General features: G+C 46.7%; 1 protein-coding gene across 1 annotated transcript in view; it reads left to right on the top strand.

The window, feature by feature from the left end:
- The window catches only part of CDCP1 (CUB domain containing protein 1), a 57,930-nt gene extending 43,724 nt beyond the window's left edge, over window positions 1-14,206 (top strand). The window contains exons 5-9 of the mRNA XM_060109783.1: window positions 1,912-2,133; window positions 3,172-3,552; window positions 4,939-5,304; window positions 7,340-7,427; window positions 10,287-14,206. Coding sequence (XP_059965766.1) covers window positions 1,912-2,133; window positions 3,172-3,552; window positions 4,939-5,304; window positions 7,340-7,427; window positions 10,287-10,716 — 1,487 coding nt within the window. The 3' untranslated portion in view covers window positions 10,717-14,206. The remainder of the gene's footprint in view (window positions 1-1,911; window positions 2,134-3,171; window positions 3,553-4,938; window positions 5,305-7,339; window positions 7,428-10,286) is intronic.
- Window positions 14,207-19,983: the final 5,777 nt, after the last annotated feature.

The following is a 19,983-nucleotide window of genomic DNA, read 5'->3' as shown; positions in this document are numbered from 1 at the left end:
AAAAAGCAACTCAGTAAAAAGTGATTTCCAGGGGTTCATAGTGTAGAGCCTTCTGGGGATGACATTATAAAGTGAAATGACTCTTATATAGTCTGGTAATCCATTCTAAATAGTTGAAAAAATATTCCTATTCTCTCACCTAACAATCAGTTCTAGGATTTTATCCTGAGGAAATAGGTAAAAACTAAACATGCGCATGTGCTTATTAGAATCTTTTACTTCTAGTGGCGCAATAATAGAAGTGACCTAAAAAAACAATAATTGGGCAGTTTTTCCAAATTACATAAGAAATACATACATATTTTCTAACTAAAAATTCAAACATCACAGACAAAGCTAAAATCCCCCCTGACCATCTGTATTGTTCCTACTTCAGGCCCCCCTCCTAGGGTAACCACAATTATGGGTTTGTTATATTTCTCTCCAAATCTTTTTTCTCTTCATTTAAATATTAGGTACATACATACATAAGTATGTACATGTAGAAATAGCTATTTCATTTTACATAGAGACTTTACAATCAAATGGTGTCATAGTCTAAATATGGTTCTACAACTTGCTGTTTTACCTAATACTATATCTTGGAGGTTCTTATATCAATATATTTAGATCTCCCTCATTCTTTTTAACTGCCGCATAATATTCCACTGGTGAAAGTTTCATGGTCTGTTTAACTATTCCAGTATTACTCCAGTCACTGTCACAGCACTGATGTACACATGAGGGCATATATACCCATGTCACACTGCTGGGTTATAGGGGTGTAGGGTTTTTAGTTTTGTTTTGCGGTATGCGGGCCTCTCACTGTTGTGGCCTCTCCCGTTGTGGAGCACAGGCTCCGGACGCGCAGGCTCAGCGGCCATGGCTCACGGGCCCAGCCGCTCCGCGGCACAGGGGATCCTCCCGGACCGGAGCACGAACCCGTGTAGCCTGCATCGGCAGACGGACTCTCAACCACTGTGCCACCAGGGAAGCCCTGGGTTTTTATTTTTATACTATACATTTTCTTTTAATTTGCTTTTCTCTAATTATAAGTAGTATTACAAATGATATTAACAACACTTCATATTTTGGCTATTTGGACATTTATATTTCCTTTACTGTGAACTTCTCCATCATTCTATGTAGAAAATATTTTCTCCCAGTGTGTCCCTTGTCCTTTAAACATTATTTATAGTACCTAAGTCAGAAAGATATTTTAATCTTTATTTATTTATTTTTTGCTTTTATAATTTGTGTTTATTCCACATTTATAAAGATATTCTCTTTGTTTTTATTTTGGTGACTGCTTTGAAGTACTAGTGTAATTTTTTTCTCTTACTAATGGGAGAGAGCATTCTCCTGGCCCAGCCTATGGAGTACTTCATCTTTTTGTCACTTATTTGAAATGTAGCATTTATTAGAGATTAAATTATAATATCTATGGTTCCATCCTGTCTATGAATCTTGTATCCCGGCACTAATACCAGCTATTGTTAATTACTCTTCATAGAGGGAGAATATTTAAGTAGGTGATGCTAAATCTCAGATGACTAAGATTAATGAATATTTTAAAAGCTTAGTGAATATGAAAGCTATATGGTAAAATAAGTGTATCTGTATAAAATAATAAAGTAAAATCTGAGTATAAAATTTTATATACACCATACTGTTAAATAGGCGAAAATATGCATGCATACGTACAAGGACTAAAATGAGTTTGAAGAAATGAAAGCAGTTACATAAGGATGGTCAAAATGCAGTCCACTGACTTTCTTTTTAAATTTTGTTTCAAGCTATCGTAATGTTTTCTTAATAATAAAAAAATTTCCCAATGTTCCCCAGCCATGAGAGACTTTGTGCTCATTTCTGCCGTCTCACGGGGCTCATCCTGATCCATCCTTCATGCCTGTTTTCTATTTGTGGTTCCAGATAAAACCTACGTGGTTGACTTGAGTAACGAGCAAGCCATGTCACTGACCATTGAGCAACGGCCCAGAAAACTGAGCCGCAAATTTGTCCCCGGCTGCTTCATGTGTCTGGACTCTCGGATCTGCAGCACCAACCTCACCCTGACAGCTGGCTCCAAACACAAGGTCTCCTTCCTTTGTGATGATCTCACACGCCTGTGGATCAACGCCGAGAAAACCATAAGTACGCCCCCACCCCTTCAGTGTGCTCCTCCCGGGCTGTGGGAGTTCTCCCCTCCCTGCCCTGTCTTAGTGGGGTCCACTGGGTGGTTTGTAAATAGTATGATCAGAAATGCCCCCAGCAGTGAGGGTGGGCAAGGGCAACCAAGAAGCACAGAGCAAGGTGGAGACACACCCCCTTTGAGACCAGCAGCCTCCGTGGGAACATGCATCTTTCAGAAGCAAGTGGCATCCCCCGTGTCCATGCTCACGTCTCCTCTGTCCAGCCTCCAGTCTCCCTCCTGTGAAATCCTCATAGCCTTCCCCAACCTCCCCCATGCGCATGCCCCCTGCTTCCACGCTCACTGCTCACTTGTCTTCTGTTGTATGAGACCAAGTCTTGAGCTCAAAAACTTTGGCTTCTTCCATTTTTTATCCCTTTAGCTACTAGCCCTGCCTGACATGTGCTAGTCACATAGAAATGTTTAATCAGTGGAGAGCAGCAAAACCAATAGTCACCTCCTTGCTGGGCCACCATCGTCTCTGACGTGGATGCTCTTAGGGTCTCCACTGAGGCAGTAGCTGAAGCTGCGAGAGGCAAAGCAGCCAGCCCGAGGCCACCCCGTTAGGAAGCGGCAGAGCTGAAATGCCAGCTGAGATCTCCCCAACTCTGCTCCCAGCTCTAACCACTAGGCAAACTGCCTCCCCACAGGCAGGGACACTGGGCAGCAGGGCTGGGTGAAGGGAAAAACCTGTACCCTGCCCACGTGGCACTTAGCATCTAAGACACAGGTTGTCTTAGTTGAGAACTTGAGCAAACAAGAAGAGAAAATTTCAACCCTGAATACTCCCCAGAAGTTGTTCTGCCAGTTTAGTGGAGAGTAAGAATGCAAGAGCAGGAGGGAAGCTAGGAAAGGGGCGTCAAGGAGGCAGGAGCGCAGGACAGAGCAGGAGAGGAGAGACCAAAGGGAAAAGCGAGAAATCCTCGGGCTGACTTGAGAGCTGGAGAGGATGCACTTCCAGTTTCCTCCCAGCCTGGGTACCACGAGCACCTCTTTTGTAGGCTGCCTGGACCACCGGTACTGCCACAGGAAGTCCCACTCGCTCCAGGTGCCGTGGTACATCCTCCAGCTGCCTGTGCAGCTGCACGACTTCTCCTGGAAGCTGCTGGTGCCCAAAGACAGCATCAGCCTGGCACTGGTGCCTGCCCAGAAGCTGCAGCAGCACACTCACGAGAGGGTTTGCAACACCAGCTTCAGCTACCTCGTGGCCAGTGCCGTTCCCGGCCAGGACCTTAACTTCGGCTCCTTCTGCTCTGGAGGCTCCATCGAGCAGATTCAGGTGAAGCAGAACGTCTCGGTGACCCTCCGCACCTTTGCCCCCAACTTCCAGCAAGAGGCCTCCAGGCAGAGCCTGACCGTGTCCTTTATCCCCCACTTCAAAGGTAAGGTGGTCTTTCACTCTCTCCCCATCTCGATGCCCTCTTAGCCTTTCTTATTGGGACACTTATCTTATTTTGGTTTTCTGATCGTCTTAATTGTCAATTTGAAGAGAAGGGGTAGCTGAGTGGGCTGTTCCTCATACAAGATGATGAGTCCTAATCCTGACTTTACCATTAACCTAGTGTGGAAAATTCCAGGAGTTAGAAATAAGACTCTCTGACAGTGGGAGGTGATGGTTGGTAGGCAGCAGAACAAATAATCAGGTTCGAGGCTTTTTTGGAAGCAGGCAGGGCATAAATGAGAACTAACCAAATATTCTAAGTCCTGGATTCTTGAAGTGGTAACATACAAATCCTTATGCAGATATCTTTATAATTCTGCTTTGACAATTCAGAACTCAGTTTGGAGGGCACAGAGGAAGGAATACTGGGAGAGAGATGAATCTCTAGAGCGTTCTCCTGCATGGGGGAGCAAACCCCTCCTGGGAGCCTAGTGTATGATCTTCTCAGGCAGCAAGTGAGGTTTAAATCGGTCACAGTGGTGAACTCTACGTTGTTGATTTTAAAATTCACAGTCACCACTACAAGTTGCTAAGTTCATTTTTAAATTGACCAAGACCTTAATTCAAGGTTTACTCTGTAATTTTGTTCTCAGCGGCATGAGTGGGAGGGAAATGAATCTGGCCGTAAAATTAAGGTCAGTCCAGGTTGCCTGGTATCTCCAAGGTTACCAGAGAAGCTCCTTCTGGGGAGTCTTGAAAATAAGACACACCATCCTCAGTGTGGAGTGTTGGGGTTTTATCTCACCTGAAGATAAGGAGTGGATTAACTGACATGTCAGAGACCCTTTCAACTTTGCAACTCTAGAATTCTTCCCAGAATCTGAAGTTTTCTAAATCTCCAAAATAGAAATCAGTTTACACCAGTCCCACCATGGAGCAGGGCATTAGATAGATGTTAGCTCCATTGAGGGCATTTCTGAAAGGAAGCTGAGACAACCACCAGTTTGGCAAACTGGCCTGTTTTGTGTTTGTTTGTTTGGTTGGTTGTTTGGTTGGTTTTTTCAAAAGGCCCGAGAACCTAATTGGAGACTCTGTTCCTTTGCTGACCAATATGGTAGCCACTGGCCACATGTGGCAATTTAAATTTAAATTAATAGTAAACAAAATTAAAAATTCAGTTCTTCAGTCACACCAAGCACATTCCAAGTCTTCAACAGACACATGCAGCTGTGGCTACTCTCTTAGCCGTTGCAGATCCAGAGCCTCTCCATCATGGCAGGAAGCTCTGTAGTCTGGACAGTGTAGCATCATCTCCTCCACCCTCCTATTCTCTCCATCTTGATTGAGTAAAACAACATCTGAGTGGATTCTCTTCCTTTTCCTGCAGAGGAAGGTGTTTTCACAGTGACCCTGGACACGAAAAACAAGGTCTACCTGAGGACCCCTAACTGGGACAGGGGCCTACCATCCCTCACCTCCGTGTCCTGGAACATCAGCGTGCCCCAAGACCAGGTGGCCTGCCTGACCTTCCTCAAAGAGCGGACGGGCGTGGTCTGCCAAACAGGGCGTGCGTTCATGATCATCCAGGAGCAGCGGCCCCACGCCGAGGAGGTCTTCAGCCTGGAGGAGGAGGTGCTGCCCAAGCCAAGCTTCCACCATCACAGCTTCTGGGTCAACATCTCCAACTGCAGCCCCATGAGCAGGAAGCAGCTGGACCTGCTTTTCTGGGTCTCGCTTACCCCAAGGACCATAGGTAAGGTCTTTCGGGGGTGGTGGTGGATAGCAGTTGGTAGCTGAGGGATCAGGAGCAAGACTGGAAGGCAAGTCAGAAAGCATGGATTTGAGTCCTGGCTGTCCATGTATCAGTCAGCTATTGTGTCAATAATACTGTATAACAAACCACCCCAGAATTCAGTGGCTTAAAAACAGCCATTTGTTATTGCTCACATGTTGGCTGGGCAGTTCTGAGCTGGGCTTGTCAGGGTTCATTTACTCAAGCACCTGTGGGCGGCTGCAGGTTGGTTAGAGGACTTTGTCAGTCTTGACCGGGCACTCTCACATGTCTGGGGCCCAGCCAAGATCAGCCGTGATAACTGGGATTCCTTGGCTCTCCTCAGCATGGTCTCTTATCCTCCAAACTGGGGCCTGTTCTCATGGCAGAGGCAGAGAGATCCAAGAGAGGCTGGGTTAAGCATGCAAGGTCTCCTGACGCTTAAGTTAGGAACTCATGCCCTGTCTCTTTGACAGCATTGGTTTGGTCAGCCCAGATTCAAGGGGTGGACAGGTAGACTCCATCTCTTGATGGGAGGAGCTGCAGGATCACACAGTAAATAAAGGATATGGGTCAGGACAGGGGAAGAATTAGGGCATTTTGGTAGTCAATCTACTGTTAACCTCTTTCTGACATAGGGGAAGTCTCTTTACTCCTCTTATCTTCCTCTGCAGAGAATAGATGATTGTAACTACCCCATAAAATTATCACTGGGGATTCAGTGTTGGTGATTAAACTGTGAGGACCTGGAAAGTGTGACACAGATACACGATGCTGGCATTTTTTATTTAGTCCAGTGAAACATTAGAATCCTTCAGTGCCCTCAGTTTTGGGCCTCAGAGCCATGGTGAGGATTTTGCCTTTATGCCCAAAGTGGTAGTATCCACTGAAGAGTTTCAGGCAATCTGTGGTGGGGCCATGTTAGCCCTTGATTCCAAGGTAGTCACAGAGCACCACAGAGTGTTGGAACCATGGAGGTTTTTTTCCCCAGCTCCTTCCCTTTTGGGTGGGCAGATAGACTGTGTGTCCACCCAAGGCCACACAGGTGGTTAGCAACAAGAGAATCGATGGGGACCAGAAGCCACAAGTGAAAAGCTCACCCACACTCTCAGATTAGCTCCTGAGTTTTCTTCCTCTCTGACATTCATTTTCTGTCATTTATTTCTAGTCCTATTTTCTCACAGTCTCACCTTTTGTTTTCTTATTGAACAAGCCAGAAATTCTAAATCCTGGTTTGGTGCAGGGCTCTCTGTCTGATTTATTTTCTTTTTCCTTTGTACAACTGTAGAAGGACAGCACACATGAAACAACCCTCTCCTTAACTCCTTCACCTCTGACTTTTGACTCCCTGCTTTCTTCTACACCCCCTGCTCTTCTCTCCTCCAACATGGGCTGTGGCAATCAGGGGAGCACAGCTGGCATAGGCCAGGAGTACCCTTTGGAGTAGATCTGGTAGGTCCCCCAGTTTGTTTTAGTTATCTTTCACTGCATAACAAACTATTCCAAGATTTAGTGGCTTAGACAATAACCATTTTTTTTTGCTCACAATTCCATGAGTCAGGAATTTGGATGGGGCACAGCAGGTGGCTCATCTCTGCTCTAAGATATCGGGGGACTCAGCCAGATGCCTTGAATAGCTAGAGGGGGGGCTGGGATGGCTCATCTTTGCTCACTTTCAAGGCCGGGAGCCTTGGTTTGTCTTCCTCATGGAGTCTCCACATGGCTACTTGGGCTTCCTCACAGCATGGTCTCAGCATAGTCAGGCTTCTTACATGGTGGCTGGCTTTTCCTCAGGAAGCACAGGAAGCTGCCATGTTTCTAAAAGGTTAGGTCCACACCAGCACAGCCCATATTCAAGAGGAAAGGAAACAGATTCCCCTTAAAGTGAGGAGCAGCATGTGCGTACGGGGAGGGAAGGAATGGATGGTAGCCATCTTTGAAGACTGTCTACTGGCGTTCATCACCAGCCTGACATCAAGTGTCTCCCCATCTCCCTCCCTTGTGTCTCTGCTCACAGACCTGACTGTCATCATCCTCGCGGTGGTGGGAGGTGGCACCTTACTGCTGTTTGCCCTCGGACTCATCGTTTGCTTTGTGAAAAAGAAGTAGGTGGAATTTCTCAAACTGTCTTCACCTGAGCTGACACCTCCTTACATCACACAGACCAGAGCTGTCATTAATTATTGACTTTTTTCCTTGCTTTCCATTTTCCCCCGCAAAGATCAATGTTAGGGCCTCCCTGGTGGCGCAGTGGTTAAGAGTCCGCCTGCCGATGCAGGGGATACGGGTTCGTGCCCCGGTCTGGGAGGATCCCATATGCCGCGGAGCGGCTGGGCCCGTGAGCCATGGCCGCTGGGCCTGCGCATCCGGAGCCTGTGCTCCGCAACGGGAGAGGCCACAACAGTGAGAGGCCCACATACCGAAAAAAGAAAAAAAAAAAAAAAAGATCAATGTTAAATAATATTGCCGGGGTGGGGTGGGGGGACGGGTACTTCCCTGGCGGTCCAGTGGTTAAGACTCCGTGCTTCCAGTGCAGGGGGCGCCGGTTCAATCCCTGGTCAGGGAACTAAGGTCCCACGTGCTATGCAGTGTAGCCAAAAAAATAAATATTGCAGGCGGTGAATTCCCTGGCAGTCCAGCAATTAGGACTCCAACCTTTCACTGCTGAGGGTGCAGGTTGGATCCCTGTTTGGGGAACTAAGATCCTGCAAGCCGCCTGGCGTGGCCCAAAAAAAAAAAAAAAAGAGAGAGACAGAAGTGGAAAATAAATAATATTGCTGGATGTGAATTATGCTTGGAGGGGGAAAAAATCCCCTACCTAGTAGGAAAAAAAAATACACACGCGGTGACATTTTAGCCTGCAGTTTTACACAGCTGCCTCAGCGTAAGTTCCCTGTGAATCATTTACTGTCTGCTCATTAGACTGTGGTCCTCACAGGGGTGATCTTGGCAGGAAAACGCTCACGTAGACCCTGCCAGACCAGGCCTGTGAACCCGCTCCCCCTGTCACGTTGAGGAAAACACACTCACGGCTGCCCAGCTTGTTCTCCTGCAGTTTCTTAAACAAACTGTCTGTTTTATGCTCATTTATTGGCCTCCAGACAAGCACCAAAAAGCCAGCCCTGTGGGCAAGAGGAAGGAAGACCCAGTTAACTGACTCAGTCTCACCTTCCACCCCCTCAGGATAACAGCTTCTGTTTTATGAGAGGAAAGTGTTGACCTTTTTAGACAGAGTACATGCTGCTGCCAGATTTCATCAGTTCTGCTCGTATTTCTAATTAAAGCCATGGGGGCGGGGGGGAATCTATTTCCCTTAGCAAAAAACTAAAAAAAAATTTTTTTTTATTAACTGGGGCCATGAGCAAACAATTGAAATTGCTGATCAGAAATGTATCTGCTGATGAGGATGGGTTGGCAGGTTCAGGGGGAGGCGTCTTCTCTGTGAAATGGGATTGCACACATCTCGCATGAGGGAAAAGGACTTCTTTTAAAGAAACATCATTGTATCATTCCTCTCAGGAAACTTTCCTATCTGGAGTGCACAGTATATTCCACTCAGATGGGAAAGCATGGCATTAACACTGGGCTCCAGCTTGCTCATCAGGAGGGAATTGGACGAGGGGAGGGGCCAGCACTTGCCTCCATCCCTAAAGTGCCCCAGTCCCGGGCTGGGAATTACCAGCCCCTGCCTTGCTGTGGGGGAGGCCACTGGCTGGCAGGTTGGCATAAGGCTTGTCTGTCCCCAAGTTGGGTTGGGAGGGAGGACGGGTTCCTGCTGTGAGAAGGAGGGCAGACAGTGCCGTTGAACTTGGTCATTAAGCATGTATTTCCTGAGGGTCTCCTGGGCCCTAGGAACCAGGAGAGGTGCTGGGGATACACAAGACACAGTCTTTTCTCCTGCCGTCTATGGGGGCAGAGGGACTAAAGAAGCAGGCAAATAAGGAGGCGGCGTCAGGACAGTGTGAGAAGAGCTTGGTGGGGACAAGCAAGGCTCTGTAGGAGCACGTGGGCGGAGCATTGCTACAAGGCTTCAGGCTGGAGGCCTTGCAGCCTGTCATCCTGGCCAGGGAACCCAGTGTTACAAGCTACATGCACTAGATTTATTTTTATCTCAGGAAAGTACAGGTTCACAATTAGTGAACCGCCAGCCATGCATTATGTGGTCCATTATGCTAATTGAGTTACTGCCCTCCATTTGAATCTCTGGTCGGCTAAAAAGTCAGCATCCCCTGCTTTTCACTGGTGGAGATGGAGGGCGAGGCTTTGTTTTCCGAGGCAGGGAGTGCAAATGCCCATCCATGTCCAATACCAAAGAACATTACAAACCAAGCATTAATGGTGTTAGGGAGGAACCCAGGCACCCCAGCCTGACTTTTGTCTTCTTTGTAGCTCTTTCCTCTTTTGGAGGTTACTGCTGAAGGGACTGGATCCCTCTACTGATGCTGAGTCCTACTGTCCCCAACTCCAGCTAAAAACTAAGATACAACCTTCCATCCTGAGTGTCGTATGCTATCATTTAGAAGCTAGATGGTTGTAGTTTGTACTCATGCAAAAGTGAGATGAAGCATTAGCTACAGGAAAGAACTCAGAGAGTCATAGAGGGTTGGCCTAGGCACACCCGTGCTTGATGTGGTTGGTTTGGGACACCACCTGTCTCTGCTAGGAAAGAGAGGTTGTCAGATGTCTCTACCTTTGGATACCACGCAGGTATCAAAGCAAACTCAGGCACAGAGGGTGTTAACAGTGCCCTCTCTAAACCACTCTCTGCTCCTGTTTCCACCTTAAAAATTGGAGACAGAAGCTGGTCCCTTTCTAAATGTTCACTGAGGACAGCAGTTTCAGTTTCAAACGCTAAGCTATTTGAGGGACTTGGGGGAGACCCGGTCAGAACCCTGAATGATCTTCATTCCAGTAGGGATGTACAGTTGGTGAGCCTCTGACTTCTGTCTTGTTCCCTTCCTCAGTAGGAAAAAGAAGATCAACAAGGGCCCAGCTGTAGGTATCTACAATGGTAACGTCAATACCCAGATGCCGATGCAGCCAAGAAAGTTTCAGAAAAGACAGAAGGACAATGACTCCCACGTGTATGCCGTCATCGATGACACCATGGTGTATGGGCATCTGCTGCAGGATTCCAAAGGGTCCTTCCTCCAGCCAGAGGTGGACACCTACCCGCCCTTCCAGGGCCCAACAGGGAACTGCCCTCCCTCCCCACCCCACATATGCTCCAGGGCTCCAACTGCAAAGTTGACCAAAGATGAGCCATCCTCTGGCTTCCTTTCTGAGTCTGAGAGCAAACCGTACACCTCCCACCCCAAAGACAGGAATATAAGCAATAGGAACACAGACCCTCCCTTGCTAGAAACCTACGAGACCATGGAGCCTGGGGAATAACTTGGACCCACCCCAAAGACTTCACATAAATCAGGGCACTGAGATGCCCTTTAGGGTTCCCACCCAGAAATCCTGAAGAAGAGGAATTCTGTGGAAGGATAGCAGGAGGTTTTTCTGGATGCCACCAACTTCTGATTTCCAAGTGGACTCATTCCAGTGCTGAGACATTGAAAATGATGAATTGTGATCTGGATACTATCATCACAGTGAATGTCCTTCTAAACTCAGGTTGGGTTGTAACCAGTCCATAATGAGAGGTGAGAGGCTGAATCACGCAGGACAGGGATGCAATGAGCCCTAGATTTGGATTTGGATTTGGATTTAGACTTCTTCAAGTTGACAGTGCCAACCCCTAGGAGCCCACGGAGACCTCTGCTCTCACTGGGGCCCCCTGGGTAGAAATGTCAGTGTGCTTTATTATTATTATTATTTATTTGGTGGTCCTGTGTATTTAAGAAGTCAAATGTATAGCCATGCAGCTCTTTTCACCTGACGTAGTGACAGCTCACGCTAACTGGTTAGATGGCTGGGTTTTGACTTCTGCTGACCACTAGATAAACATGTGCTTGTTCCCTGGGAGGTGGGAATAATTTGCAGTCTGTCCAGCCAGAAAAGGGTGTGTGTGCTTGAGGGTACTGACGCACATCTGCTTTGATAAGAGACTTGCTGGTTCTCTCACTCTGCGTGTGGTTATCCTACCACAGAAATCCATCTTGAGTCCCATTGTCCTTTGACCTAGGAGTAAGAGAAATTTCCTGGAATTGCCATGTGTGGCTCTCCCAGCTGCAGCAATACTTTAGCATCTAAATAGAAATTTAGAGAGTATTTTCATCCTCTAAAAACATTGAAGGATACACCAAAGGATGGCCACCTGTATTAGTTTCCTAATGCTACTGCAACAAATTACTGCAAGCATGGTGGCTTAAAAGAATGCAAATTTCCTATCTTAGGGTTCTGGAGGTCAGAAGCGCAAAATGGGTTTCACTGAGCGCAAATCCATGTGTCAGCAGAGCTGTGCTCCTTCTGGAGGCTCTAGGGGAGAATCCGTCTCCTTGCCTTTTCTAGTTTGTAGAGGCTGCTCACATTCTTTGCCTCTGATGGTGGCAATGTGACACTCCTGCTTCCTTCTTTTACTGACAAGGAACTTTCACTTACAAAGCCCGGCCGGATAATCCAGAATTATCTCCCCATCTCAAGACCTTTAATTACACTGAAAAGTCCCTTCTGCCCTGTAAGGTAATATATACATAGATGCTGGGGATTAGGACATGGACCATTATTCTGCCTACCACACCTTTCCTGCCCCTGCAGGAGAGACTGCAGAATGATCCAGCCTACAGGTGTGTTTTGTTTAGCCTGCGCATCTTTTTAAAGAGTTAGTCACCAACATTTAAAATTATAAAATGTTTACATAAAAATCCAGATTGGAAGGTCTGGCCATGCTGGGGCTCACATTCTCACCGAGCAACAACCAGCTGGAGTTGCAACGCAGCTCATCTTTAGATGGGGCATCTGGTTCACCAGTTCACCGCAGGGCCCACCAACCCTGTCACCTCACACACTGAGGCTGAGGGTCTGCTGCTATTGGTCAACACCCTGCAGAGTTGCTTCTCTCATAATGAAATGGAAAGTTCAAGACTCATATCTCATATGAAATAAGAAGACAATTCTTGAGGCTGATGGGTGCTTCAGGAAAGTTTCTTTTACACACAGCCCACATCCTTCATTTATACTAATTACCAGCCCAGCTCCTGTGGGCATTTGCCTTTGTGGCCCCTGTTCTCATCCGGGAGGAGAAGGATTGTGTTATGGCTTGTCAGTACAGTCCCAGGTCGATACTTCTGTGGCAAAACCTCCTTTAAAAAGTAGTTGCAAGGGGCCTCCCTGGTGGCGCAAGTGGTTGAGAGTCCGCCTGCCGATGCAGGGGATACGGGTTCGTGCCCCGGTCTGGGAGGATCCCATATGCCACGGAGCGGCTGGGCCCGTGAGCCATGGCCGCTGAGCCTGCGCGTCCGGAGCCTGCGCGTCCGGAGCCTGTGCTCCGCAACGGGGGAGGCCACAACAGTGAGAGGCCCGCATACCGCAAAAAAAAAAAAAAAAAAAAAAAGTAGTTGCAGGGCTTCCCTGGTGGCGCAGTAGTTAAAGAATCTGCCTGCCAATGCAGGGGACATGGGTTCAAGCCCTGGTCCAGGAGGATCCCACATGCCACAGGGCAACTAAGCCCGAGCGCCACAACTACTGAGCCTGCACTCTAGAGCCCGCGAGCCACAACTACTGAACCCACATGCCACAACTACTGAAGCCTACACGCCCTAGAGCCTGTGCTCCGCAACAAGAGAAGCCACTGCAATGAGACACCCGCGCACCATAACAAAGAGTAACCCCCGCTTGCTGTAACTAGAGAAAGCCCGCACGCAGCAACAAAGACCCAATGTAGCCAAAAATAAATAAATTAAAAAATAATAATAAAAGGAATTAACATCAAAAGAAAAGTAGATGCAGGTCGTCGTGTTCAGTGACTTCACCTTGGAAATACACTGCCCAGACTTCTCCACCTGCTACTTTGCCTCCATGAAAAGGAGTTTTGCAATCTCCTAAATGGTGTGTGTTCCAGGGTTTTTTTTAACTTTCCAGGAGGAAGAGTATGTTGGGGGTTTTTAAATTATGCCTTCGGTGCTGTCAGTGACACCTTTACTTCTGAAAGGCTGGCTCTGCCCAGGGACCCTCAGCCTCTTGACCTGAGATGCTGGCGAACACCCTCCAGGAAGGGCCAGAGGAGGGCTGTGCCTTCCTTCCCTCTGCTGAAATTGTATCAATATTTAAAACCATCGTTGGGGCCCTGGCCCCCCATTCTCTGCCTTCTCTGACCTCCTGGCCGCTTCTGACAGTCACTCAGTCAGTGCTCTGAATCCCACCCTCAAAGCATGGCTGTCATCACACGTCACCTTTACTCACAAGGGCACCACGTGGCCATTTTCTTTTAACCGAGAGCTCAAAACTCCAGGCCAAGTTGCTGTCTTCTTGAGACCTCAGGTGGATTTAATGTTTTCCAAAGACATGCCTCCTTGAAGGGGCCAGCCCGACATACCCCTGGCTCTTTTCTTTTAAGCCCAGGCCCCACTTCTGTAAAATATTTCAGGGTCACTGAAAACCAAACACATTTGTTGAAGCCTAGCTTGTGCCAGCACGGTATCCTCCACGCTGGGTCTGCTGATGCGGGGCTGCCCTCACGCCCATCCTCTGTACCTGTGACAAAGCCTGACTCAGACAGGACTGGTTAATGCTGCAGTCATTTTGCACGGGAGGGGTATGTTTCAAGGAAGAGTCAAGGGAGAAAAGCATAAGTCCATGGAACATAACCTGGGTCAAGGTTAGGACTGATTTGTGTGGATCTGCAATGCTTAACTCGAAATAATTTATTTGTTGTATATACTTTTGAGGCAGCATTTTATTCATTTCCTACACTTTTTTAAATAAACAGATATACAGAAAAAAAGGCATCAAGTTGTTTAAATGCTTTGGCGACTTGTCCCCTGGTTCAGCTGAGGCCCTCATTTCCCAGGTTCAACATGGGCTCAGCAGATTCCATCTTCTCTATGTGTTTATGGTCCAGCAAGCTGGACTCTGGGCTGCCGATGAGTGACTGAGAGGCGAGAGTTTGTTCTGTTCTTGTTGAGGCAACCTGAGCCCCCTCTGTGTGACCCTCCCAATACCTAACCCCCACAGAGGCCACCCTTGCCACTGCTCTACACCCAGTGCAGGTCACCAGCCACCAGAACAGAGCAAAGGGAAGGCAGTGGGAGAGGGAAGCTCCAAGCGGGACCCCACCACCCGCCATGCACTTGGAGGGGAGACCCAAGTACACGGAGGAGACCGGGTGCTGCTGTGTAACAAACCACAGCAGACCTTAGTGACTTAAGAACAATCACATATTTTGCCACAAACCTACGTTGAGCAGGGATCAGCAGGGATGGCTTATCTCTGCTCCGTGTGGCCTCTCTGGGGCAGTTCAACTAGAATCCACTTTCAAAATGGTGCATCACAGGGCTTCCCTGGTGGCGCAGTGGTTGAGAGTCCGCCTGCCGATGCAGGGGACACGGGTTCGTGCCCCGATCCCGGAAGATCCCACATGCCGCGGAGCGGCTGGGCCCGCGAGCCATGGCCGCGGAGCCTGCGCGTCCGGAGCCTGTGCTCCGCAACGGGAGAGGCCACAGCAGTGAGAGGCCCGCGTACAGCAAAAAAAAAAAAAAAAAAAAAAAAAAAAAGGTGCATCACACAGCCGGCAAGTTATTGATGGCTGCCAGCTGGGAGCATTGATTCCTCATCATGTGGACCACTCACTCCACAGGGCTTTCTGGGCTTCTTCACAACACAGAGGCTGGCTTCCCAGGGCGAGTGTTCCCAGCATCAGGATGTCGGAGCTGCTAGTCCCTCAAGGCCTGGGCCTGGAAGCTGGCACAGTGTCACATCCATTCTAGCCTATGGGTGCGTCAGTCTCAGGGCCTCAGATTTAAGGGGATGAGTATATCGCATCGTAAAAGAGCATTAAATTTGTAGAGAAGTGACAAGACAAAGGAAAAGTACTTTGAGCTTCTAGGAGTGAGTGGCAAATTGTGAAAAGGTAAATATATGGGGGGAGTTAATGGAAAATACGGGTTTTCGCAAGGTGTGTTGTATAGATTTCTCTGCTGTCGTCTCTGGGCTAAGAGGCTAGAGTTGTCTCTGGTGATTAAGAATCAAACTGTCCTTCCCGGTAGAGAGGGAGAGGACAGAGTTTTTCTTGTGTTTGTTTCTTCTTAATTGCCTTTGGCTCAAAATGATCCTTACGCCAGGCTTGCACATTTGGGGATGGAATACTCTGAATCCCTCATTCTCCCATTTGAAACATAAATAAGTTTCATATATTAAAAGTTGAATTGGCAGCTGTGCAGAGAGATTTGGGTTCGAAGTATTGAAATAAGAGATCTACAAAGGCGGAAGCAGCATAGATGGAACAAGGGGAAAAGAACAAATCTAAGTATATTGCCCCATATCTTACTGAATCAGTCTCTTAGACCTGGGAGTAAGTCACTCTGGTGAAACAGTTGTGTTTCATTTCAGGAAATGGTACTGCAGGTGGGAGCAGGGTGCCCACTTAAGTTAAGCCTCTATATAGTGTGAGCAGTCAGGCACTTAATGAGGGACATTTCTATAGAAAATGAAGGGGGGAAAGGGCTAATAGTTAGAACAAACTGTAACCTCAGTTGTTGAGTCCAGAAGGTAGTTAGTGAGAAGATTTCTAGATGTTGGGCTCAAAGCATTTATTTATTTATTTATTTATTTATTTATTTATTTTCCAGTTTATTGAGATAATTAACATACAACACTATATTAGTTTAAGGTATACAGCATAATGATTTGACTGACATACATCATGAAATGGTTACCACAATAAGTTTAGTGAACATCCATCATTTCATATATATACAAAATAAAAAAAAAATTTTTTTTCTTGTGATGAGAACTCAGGATTTACTCTCTTAACTTTTGTATATAACATACAGCAGTGTTAAGTACATTAGTCATGCTGTACATTACATTCCTAGTACTTATTTATCTTATAACTGGAAGTTTGTACCTTTTGATCACCTTCATCCAACTCCCCCTCCCCAACTCTCCTGCCTCGTTCCATAACTTTTTTCTTTTTTTTAACATCTTTTTTGGAGTATAATTGCTTTATAATGTTGTGTTAGTTTCTGCTGTATAACAAAGTGAATCAGCTATACATATACATATATCCCCATATCCCCTCTCTCTTGTGTCTCCCTCCCACCCCCCCTATCCCACCCCTCTAGGTGGTCACAAAGCACCGAGCTGATCTCCCTGTGCTATGCGGCTGCTTCCCACTAGCTGTCTATTTTACATTTGGTAGTGTATATATGTCCATGCCACTCTCTCACTTCATCCCAGCTTACCCTTCCCCCTCCCCGTGTCCTCAAGTCCATTCTCTACATCTGCATCTTTATTCCTGTCCTGCCCCTAGGTTCTTCAGAACCATTCTTTTTTTTTTTTAGATTCCTTATATATGTGTTAGCATACGGTATTTGTTTTTCTCTTTCTGACTTACTTCACTCTGTATGACAGACTCTAGGTCCATCTATCTCACTACAGATAACTCAATTTTGTTTCTTTTTATGGCTGAGTAATATTCCATCGTATATATATGCCACATCTCAAAACATTTTTAGATGGTGGAGTGAGAATAGCAGTGCCAAGCCAACGAATTTCCTAGTTTGCAATTTGGAAGTCTGGTGCTAGCATCTACATCAGCGTCACAGTCACAGATATTTCTCAGTGCAGAGCATGGAGGTGTCCAGCTGCACTTTGCAGGGTTTCTCCTTCTGCTGCTCCTTCTCCTTTTTTTTAGACAGTCCTAATAAGGATCTGGGCAGCCAGGTTTCAGTTCTCAGTGGCACCAAGTTGGGAGGGGGAAAGGAAAAATGGAAATGTTAATTACTAAAATGCACAAATGTTAGGAGCCAGTTTACAAAGAGGTCAAAAACCTCAGAGACAGTGAGCATGGCTAGAATTTGACAACCCACAAGAATACACTATGTTTTTTCTATTGACACATAGAATTTCTCTCTATAATTATCCCCATTTCTATCAAAGATAATCAAAGAATATTTTGTTTGAAAAATATAGTCTCATTAAATTGGGCCTAATCATTTACATAAGTGCAGCATGAGTAGTAACATTTATCCCCAGACTGAAGAGACCTCAGAATTACTAAGAGGCAGCTGTGAAGCACCACCTGTGTACCCTAACAGGCAACCTAACTTCTCTGAACCAAAATTTCCTCAACTGTAAAGTGTGAATCCTAGTACCTATTTAACAAAGGTGATTGCCAGGGTGGGGAGAGATGATGTATATGACAATGTCTGGATTTAGTAGCCACCCTTCATTACATCTGCATTGAAGAGAAAAAAAATATCGCCCATAGTCTGCTCATCTGGCTTGGTCTCATCTCCAGCAAGCTGGTTGTCTTTTCCTGTGAGCTGACAGTTCTCTAGCTAATTGTGTCAAAGTCAAAGATGCTGTACACCTCGTTCTCTCCAAACTCATTTAGCTGTCAGCTCCAGCAAGCTGGCATATGATCCTACAGCATTTGTGCAGCCCTGGAAAGAGATGTTCCTGGGAGAAGCATCACAGCATGAGCCATGTGGGCTCCACAGCCAAGGAACTGGGAACTGTGGGGTTTCATTTTCTAACATGATTGCAGTATGTTAAGATATTTGGCTGCCTGTGTCTGAGGCAGCCCTGGGTCTTTGGGCCTGCCTGACCAGGCACCCAGATCAGAGACGGACCCCAACAAACACATGTGAGGGGTGCAGCATTCCCTATCGCCTGAAGTAACCATAGCAACGGTCCAGTCTTTTCTCCCTGCTCCACCCCTACCCGCAAAGGACACCTTTCCTCAATGACAAGAGGCTGGGCAAACAGTACCACTCCTTTAAAGATGGTCAGAAACTCATCACTTTTCCAATGTAGAGCTAAGTCAGTGCCTCTAAATAGCCTCTAAGCATTCGAAAAGTTTCAAAAAGAAGTTTGAAAAAAAGCTTGTTAAACAGAAACTGTGGACAGTGTTTGCCTTCATGGAAGGAAACTGTGACTGGGAAACTTTTCCTCCCCATATACCCTTTTGTAGCTTTTGAATTTGAACCATGCAAATGTACCTTATTTTAAAATAAAAGAAAATGAAAACAAAAACTTTTAAAAAACTTGTCAAAACTCAAGATTCTTTGGTGGCTTCGCTCTTCTCAGCCTCCTGTGTGTGCAGTTTTTCAGAGATTTTAAGCCTCCCTTCTCCCCTCCCCACCCCTCGGTGGTGGGACCAGTCTGGCCATATTTCACACCCCTCTGGTCAGAGATCCCAGGTTACTCCCAGAGAGGCTAAAGGTTGGAAAAGACTGGAAGGTGTGGTAGCTGCTCAAACACACTGGAAGGCTCTTCCACAGCACCTCGGAAACTCCATTCCTCAATGCTGATACTCCCAGGCCAAGAAGTCCTCCGGGGGCTGACAACCAGTCCTGGGAGAGGAGGTGTGGAACTCCCCCCTCGCCCATCTGGAAAGAGGAGTCCCGGCATCAGCTGGTGAAGTGACTTCAGCCCCTTCATTGCCCAGGATGTTCAGATCTGCCCTCTCCAGGATCCAGGCCGGAGGGACTAGAATCCACTCAGATCTTAAGCCCAGGAACTAGGGTTGGGAGGGGGTTGGGTGGCTCCTTGGAGTTCAGGGAGAGAAAATCATTTTGTGATACTTAGTCTTTTGAAAGGAAAAAAATATTTTTAGCCAAAATCCAAGTCCATAGCCCTGTGGGAGTGAAAGAGCCATTCTGCCTCAGACTTGGATTCAGTGTGTACTTTGGACCCTGGGCTGGCTCACTGGGTCTCAGGATACCAGCAGGGGCCAAGTTCGTTGTCGGTCCCTTTCTTTTCAAGAGACACTAATTGCTTGGCAGCCTGCCAACTGCAGTGTCACCAGAGCTATCTGCAGGCTGAGCACTTTCCCCACCTTCCACCTGGGGGGTTGGGGGTGAACCTGCCCTCCAACCTCCTCCCAAGGCCACCCCCATCCAACCTCATCACTGGTTGCAGGCACCACCCAGGAGGCCCCTGCTGGTATCCTGAGACCCAGTGAGCCAGCTGATGGAAGGATAATTGGGAAATGTGTTCTTCAGAGGTGATCCTTTCCAATCAGGATTTAAATCTTCCTCACTTCCTCTTGAAAAGCAACCTGGTGATATTTCTGCAAATAACAGTCTTTGAGAAATAGTGGTAACATAGGTACTTCCAATAATGAAGATAAAAACCCCTTATACCTTTTAAAAAAATGTCTAGTGTCAAATCACTCCACTATATCCAGGATGAAGTATTTTCAATTATGTTTTCCTTAAATAACACGGGTAACAAGCTCCTTTTGAGATAATAAAGCCTTTGTCTCTGGTGTTAAAAAAAATTAATCTATTTTCTCCAGGCCAGGGACATCAGTTTTTAAGATGAGAATTTACACTTGCTACAGATGCTGCAAGCAGACTTCTTGCACAAATAGATCAAGATGTTTCTATTTGTCTTCAGATCCTTGCCAAGAGTTGAATATGGCATCAACTCTGCTTTGATCTGCATGAAGAATTTCAGTGTGGGTATCACTCAACTGTGTGGTATTCGTTCTGCTGTGTATCCAGTTATTTCAATGTACTCATTAAATACCTACTATGTGCAAGACAG

The sequence above is a fragment of the Mesoplodon densirostris genome, chromosome 10, assembly GCF_025265405.1.
Source record: "Mesoplodon densirostris isolate mMesDen1 chromosome 10, mMesDen1 primary haplotype, whole genome shotgun sequence".
NCBI classification, from domain to species: Eukaryota; Metazoa; Chordata; class Mammalia; order Artiodactyla; family Ziphiidae; genus Mesoplodon; species Mesoplodon densirostris.
This window is presented reverse-complemented; position numbering and strand designations above follow the sequence as displayed.